Consider the following 7521-nt stretch of genomic DNA (forward strand, 5'->3'; position numbering starts at 1 on the left):
AATAAAATGGTTTCATTCCAGAAAACTCCCTACACACACACCCCTGACCCACTAGAAATGGAGCTTCCAGATGTTCAGCTTCCATTAATGGCAAGGTATTGGATGATAAGCCACACATGTAGTTTTGGGCAGGAGCATCTCCACCTGACATAGCAGATATGTTTGTATTAGAAGTTGCCCTGAGCACCATTCATAGGCTGCCTCCGGCCCCTGCTCCTGGACCCTGCTCCCATCCATAATCATATGCCTTCCCCCCTCTTCCTGATCTCATCCCCTCCATCAAGGTCCAGCTCACAATTGGCTTTATGGATCCTCCCTGACCATTCCTTCCTCCAGGATGACACCAACCTTCTCCCATATCTGCTCCTGACCATCAACTCTGCTTTTCAGAGCTCTAAGGGTCCACTGGGAAGAATGTAAAGGGGAAGCTACGGAAAAAAACCCAGGCCTCTACAACTACATTGTCTGTTTCTCTCTGTTCTATGCATTTTGTTCTTGTTTATAATTTTACTTAAAATATTTGAAACCTTTACCTAAAACTCATATAAGTCTGTGTTCTCTATCTATCCCTATTCGGTGTTCTTAAAAGGATTTGGGTATTTGTAAAGCTATGTCCTATACAATAAATAAAAATAAGACAATGAAACTGAGGAAAAGAGAAAAATAGGCATAAAAAATGAGATGAAGCCATGGGTAATATTTGAGGAAAAAAACTCATGCTGTGACCAGTTTTTATAGGTAAACACAGCCATTTGTCCCTGACCTTCCTGGTACCCAAAGCAAAAAAAAAAAACCAGCATGGAATTAGACTGAAAACTACAAATGAGGATGAGCTCTGTCTGTCCTATTTACCACTGTATCCTCAGTTTTTAATATAGTGTCTAGAACATAAGTGGTTGATAATTCTTTTGAATACGTTGAATAAGGCAACTTTCTGTTCAGGAGAAACAACCATTTCTCAGACCTTAGAATAGTTTATAGTATAGATCCTCATTAAGAGGGCAGTGAGGGTTGTGAATTTTAATAAAATTCTTAGTAAGTAACTATCTTCCCTCCCCATGTAGAGTTGCAGGACCTGGGGACAGAGGTATCATCTTACACATTATGTCTTGCATAGTGCCTCCTCGAATGTTCTGTCCAGCAGGAACCCTGGGAATGCTTATAAATTAATTAACTGTCCCATGAGGACATACCAGCCTGACCTTTCCCGGGCTTTCAAGGCAACCTTTGCTTCCCTCGACATCTATCAAACACTTATCGAAACATGCTGCTTCATGTCAGCATCAGTTAATAGATGTGTTACTGCTGTTGAGCACTGCCTGGGACCCTTGAGCACAGGCTCTTTCTCTTATATGTTTTCTTACCTTACTATGAGCTGGAGCACATAGTATACCCTCAGTAAAAGCCTATGTAACTCAACTGAGCCTCTACCCAATTGGTGTGGCAGTCTGAGCCCACAGACCAATTCCCTGGGAGTTACAGGGAATTACTGCTGAGCACCAGCCAAATTCCTAAGACCCCTTGATGGAAGAAACCTATGATGCAGCATCCCCAGGTGACCAGCCTGCCTTGTAATCTTCACATGAGAATGAGGGACTGACCAGCAGGCAATGCACTGGGCTTCCTCTCAGGTCCACATCTGGAGCTTGCAGTAGGCGCCAATCCCTGCCTTTGTTGTAAGTGATGTATGTCTTCACCTGGTCATCCACCTTCTTGTTTGCCAGGAATATCCCTTTGATACCTGCTACCTAGGAAAAAAGGTGAGAGATGGAGAACCATGCTGGGCCAAAATGCATAGTCTTGCAGAAGCCCTGGGAGAAGTCCCAGCATTTTCCATGGGTTGTTGGGAGTACAAAAAAGGAGAGGAGGAACATGGTGAGAAATGCCATATGCCATGTGGTCTCTGAAAGAAGTTTCAGAAGTTTGTCTCTGTACCCCACACCTCCCCTGCGAGATGTCCCACCTCTTCCCCATCTGCTTTTTCCCCCTTTACATGTCTCTGTGCTCTGTTTCATAGGACCTCATCTTTCATTAACTATTAACATTCCCTCTGAGGTGGGAGTGGTTGATAACAATCGAAAGAGTTACCCCTTCCAGAGAACATATGTGTTAGCTCAGGAGGGGCTTGTAGATGGGTTTTTGAGGCATCAAGAAATAATCCTTAATGACAGAAGTCCAGGCATCCAAATTATAGTAAGGTAGATATTTTGGGGCAGATGACCCAGTATGGAGACCTGGCATCCATCTCTTTCTACACCACTAGCTCACTGTGTGACCTTGGATAACTCACGTATCAACTCTGGGTCTCAACCAATGGTCCTTCGCAATTGGTAGAATAAGCCCTGCTCCTCTTTTCTTCCCCAGTTGACTGGCAAAGGATTCATGAGGTAACGCAGAGCCTCTCACCAGAGTTCCTGACATATGGAGATTTGCATGCTCTTGATACTTTGAAGGGAAGAGAGCATCACCATGAAAAGTGGCTAGAAGATTCAAGGAGATTTATCACTCAAAAAGATTCTAGGGTCAGTCCAAATTTGACTCAAATTTTCATTCTATCTATTCTATATGCTGGGAAAGGAGAACGGATATTTAGAATGACAGAGTCCTGAGTCAAAGAAAAATTCCCTTAACTCTCTTTAGAAGTTCCAGCATGTTCCAAAGCCAAAAGTAATTCAAATCGTTTAAATATATATACACAGAAGGTTAAATGCCAGGTTCTTCTGGATAATACTCAGATATGTCAAAGCTTTCATTGTATTTATCTCCCATTCTTCTAAGATCATGGTTAACCGAGAGATGACAGGTTTATTGCAGTTCTGAGAGAATATCCGTGAGAGAAAAGAGAAAGAGTTTAACAGAAGAGAGCTTCTTTGCTTTTTTTTCCCACCTAAATGACATAATTTAGTTGAAATAAAGAATTTTTGTTTTTGTTGTTGTTGCTGTTGTTTTTCAGTAACCTGACCGGCCTTGAAAGAGAATGCCAACCCAAATAAAAGCAAAAACAACGTGGACTGAGAATGTCAGGAGGAGAATAGAATTATCTGGGAAGGACACCACCAGGGGTATTTGACAAATGAGGACAATGGAATTGATTAGATTCCTACCTTGAATAGAAGGTAGGTAAGGAGAGAGGCTGGGGGTGGGGAGGGGGACAGCAGTGTCAGCATGATGCCCTTCCCCAGTGGTACCCTTCCTGCCTTAACAGCTCACAGTCAGTGCCATTTCAGGGAGGTTGCTATCTCATATGCTTATCTAGGGCCTATAAGACCCCCAGATCACCTAGATCTTTAAAACCACTGCAAAACTGTTCCTCTTAAATCTTATTGACAATCATTCTTCACAGAGAACCTAATCCGGGTTTTTCTAAAACCTTCTTCATGGTGGAGGCCTTTCAACATTCTCTTTGGCCACAGAGCTGGTGCCTTTTCTGCTGGGTAACCAGATGATTCCAGAAAACTCTCTCTCCTAAACAAGTTGCCCCTCTCTAACATATCTACTTCCTGGAAGAAAATACAGAGGTTAGACTCAGCCTCCTGGGCCCAAGACCCATTGCTCTTGTGAGACTCCTGCCACCCCCTGCCCTGCCTCCTAGCTCGATGCATTACAGCATGAATTACCGTCCATACAGCCACCCCATGTGCTCTTCCCATGAACATGTTCAGCACATGGAGCAGTCATTACCATATTTTCCCACTGACAGCGCCACCACTCGCGCGCCACCACTCGGATGGGCATTTTCTGTGTGTCCCACATATTCTAAGAGCAAAATCAGGGGAACAGGGACTGAGTAGATGTAGGAAGGAGAAATTTCCAGGGAACCCACGGGCAGCTCTGAAGTTGTTTCTCCTGCAGTTGTACATAATAACACAGAAATCTCCCTCCTATCTGAAAGAACCAGAGCACTTCCTCTTCCTATTTGGATAGTTCAAAGTGCTTATGTTATTACTAAATTGCTTCTTGGTTCCATGTATTATAAAAATGGACTATAAATTTGGAGGGCTTTTGCTTTTGTGTACCCTACACCATCACCTTTCAAACTTTTTGACTGCACCCAAGTAAGAAATACATTTGTGTTGCAACCTAGAAGACTCATACCCATAATGGATGTATGTGTACACATGTATGTACACATATATTTCTGACACAATAGTACCAAGAAATGCTACTTACCCTCACTGCATGCAATTTAATGGAATTGGAGAATGAGACACATTTGAGCTCTTCTTCATCTAAGGGGCACTTAGCACGTAATAAACTTTCAATATGCTTCCTCTCACTGCTTGAAATCAGAAGTATGTCTGCTGCTGATGGTCCTAGCAGTCCAGGAAGAAGGATACCATCTTGAGATGGTGCCCACAGAAGAGCGGAGTACAAGGTGTCAAGCCTTAGGGCCACTTTCCCTCTGGGAATCAATTTGGGGTACAGAGGGACACCGGCAGCAGGCCATTGGCAGAGCACTGAGTCCAGGTGGCATAGTCATCTGCCAGTCACCTCCCTGGGACTTCAGGACAAAGAAGCCAGGGCTCTGCTGAGAAAAGCAATTACTGTGATCTGCCTTGGGCTGTCTCTAAACTGGACCTGTGGTGAGGGGCCGAAGAAGGTCAGTTCAGGGAAAATGTCCCTGTGGAGTCTATAAGCAGCTGTCCATCTGGCCCAAGAATGTTCAGTGAAGGTCATGATAAAGCAGAGGGTAGAGGGCAGGCACTGAGACATGAAAGGCAGGAAGCATCAGTAAGATGGACAAAGATACCAGAACACTGAGGCCGGCTGTGAGCTTCATTTTATCTCTCCAGGTATGGTGGGGTTTACATAATCAGTCACCAGAGAAATACAAATTAAACCCACAATGAGGTACCACTAGGTCTCTATCAGAATGACCAAACACATACCCACACACACACATGCACACACAATCAAACAAAACTGATGGTACCCAGTGTTGGTGAAGATATGAGGCAACTGTAACTCTCATCCTTTGCTGTGGGGGGGGGGGAATGCAAGATGGCACTGCCACTTTACAGACAGTTTGATGGTTTCTTGTAAACATACTCACATACTTACATTTAATCTAGCAATCCTACTCCTAGGCATTTACCCATGAAAATAAAAATACCTGTTCATGCAAATGTTTATAGAAGTTTTATTCATAATCACACAAGACTGGAAACAATCTAAATGTTCTTCAATTGGTGAAGGAATAACAAAGGCACATGGTAGAATACTACGCAGCAATAAACAGGAGCATCTACTGACACACTCAGCAACATGGGAGAATCTCAAATGCATCCTTCAAAGTGGAAAAACGCCAGACTCAGAAGGCTGCCTACTGTCTAATTCCACTCACTGGCACTCTAGAAAAGGCAAAATTGGTGACAAAGAGAAGTCAAATTGGTGTTTGTCAGTGACTATGGATGCAAGGAGAGTTGACTATAAAAGGGCCATAAGAGGGAATGTTTTGGGTAATGGAACATTCTATGTCTCGATTGTGGTGTCAGTTACACAACTGTACGTACCTATCAAAACTCATAGAACTGCACACCAAAAAAGGGCCAGTTTTACTATACAGCAATTATACCTTGACAACAAAAAAATAAACGTGAAAAAAATACATAGTGGAAGAGCCCATGTTTTTAGTCAGACAGACATGGATTCCTTCAAATGCAGCATCATTAGCTACGTAATGTGAGCCAAGCCACTAAATTCTCTGCATCTCTATTATCTCATAGGCACAATGGGAATGATATTTGCCACAAAGAGATTTGTGAATGATAAATTTTTAAAAAGTAAATTGTTTAGGACTGTACAATCCAATACGGTAAACACTAGGCATATATGGCTACTTGAAATGTAGCTAGTGAGACTAAAAAACTGATTTTTACTTTTAGTTATTTTTAACCAATATAAACTTAAATTTAAAAACTGATACTCGATTTGGTTATTGGCAAACTTTTAAGTATGTTTGGAATAACTGACATATGTGAATCTCCTTTTCCTACTGTAAATTTTACAACATGTAAATACTCATCCAGTATTTCTGGGAAAATTGAGTATATGAATTGATATGCCTGGGAAGCGTAAAATACAGGATTTTGCAGACTTAGTGTGAAAAAAATATAAAATACCTCATTAGTAATTTCCCATATCGAGCATATACTAAAATAATATTTTACATACCTTGAATAAAATATATCATCATAATTAATTTCACCTGTTTATTTTTTTACGTTTTAAAATGCAGGTAGTAAAAATTTCAAAGTGTAGATGTAGCTCACATTATATATTTGACAGTGCTCGTCTAAGGCATTGCCTGGTGTGCTGTTATTATTATTATTATTATTATAAGGAGTTATAAATTGGATACTTCATATCCAAGAAAGCATTGGAGAAAATGCATCAGACCGGCAGCTCAGAGCATGTTTCCATAGTATAACGGTGAAGTGCAGGAAAGAATATTTGTTTCTTGACTTATCAGTGGAGAGTAACTAAAAAGAAATGTAGTTTACAATTAGGAATGCAAAGAAACCACAACAGAGCTCTATATGAAAAGTGTCTGGAGAATAACGGTAAGCACACACAAAGGACTGCATTCACCGTCAACACCAGCCTTGTTTGCAGGAGTTGGGATTCTGAAAGCTTAAAGAGGAGATCGATTATTATTTGGCCTACAAGTGTTATTTTCTCTCCTTAATTACGTAATTACAGCAGTGACAATATTGTACTTTGAGGCAGGGATTAGAGGAAAATAAGCAAGAGAATCTCTCTAGAGCAGGAAACTACGCCAACAGATTAGAAATGGAAATTGACTCAGCCTTATTAGATTTGGGGGTTGATCTCCATCAGTCTCCAAGGCTTGCAAGGTGAATTCCCAAATAAGTTCCCACTTTCTTTGTCTCCTCTCCACTGTCAAGAAGAGATTTAAAAGGTCCGTGTGGAAGATGGAGTGACACACCAGCAACTTTAGGTGCCACACTCAGCCCAAGCCACCTGACTTCTGACAATTACCTAAAGGCATCTCTGACCTATCAGACAGGGAAAACAGGTAATGTCCTATTACATTATAATATAAAGTTACAAATTAACCCAGCACAGGGGACTACATCACACATGCAAATATTATTTGCTGGGTATGTACATGTGGGGAGAAAATAGAGAAATACTAGCCCACAGAATAAATGCCCAACTCTTCAGTCAAACTCTTTACCAGTATCTTGATAATCTCCATCCCCACTACTCTACAAGGCCACTCAGCATTGCATGAAAATGGACCTCTACACATATGGCTTTTTTCCCTTCTCTCTATCTCCAGCAATTCATTTAAGCCAAATTAACTATGTATGTCTCCCCAAATTCTCAAGTTGTAATCAATCTTCCAGTTTTGTGATCCAACAACATGGAGCAATTGCACCCTTACAAGTTAGAGTGTGGACACTACCCTAACAGGGTCACGTGTCCTTCCAGTACATATTGAGTCTTATACACTCGTCCTTACATCATCAAACAAAATACACTTCATGTAAGTGT

At 41.4% G+C, this 7521-nt stretch overlaps 1 protein-coding gene across 1 annotated transcript in view; it reads right to left on the bottom strand.

Moving 5' to 3' along the window:
• The window catches only part of SORCS3 (sortilin-related VPS10 domain containing receptor 3), a 160476-nt gene that overhangs the window by 107519 nt on the left and 45436 nt on the right, over positions 1–7521 (bottom strand). Inside the window, exon 5 of the mRNA XM_008579610.1 lies at positions 1602–1748. Coding sequence (XP_008577832.1) covers positions 1602–1748 — 147 coding nt within the window. The remainder of the gene's footprint in view (positions 1–1601; positions 1749–7521) is intronic.

Source organism: Galeopterus variegatus, unplaced genomic scaffold, assembly GCF_000696425.1.
Source record: "Galeopterus variegatus unplaced genomic scaffold, G_variegatus-3.0.2 Scaffold1922, whole genome shotgun sequence".
Lineage (NCBI taxonomy): Eukaryota > Metazoa > Chordata > Mammalia > Dermoptera > Cynocephalidae > Galeopterus > Galeopterus variegatus.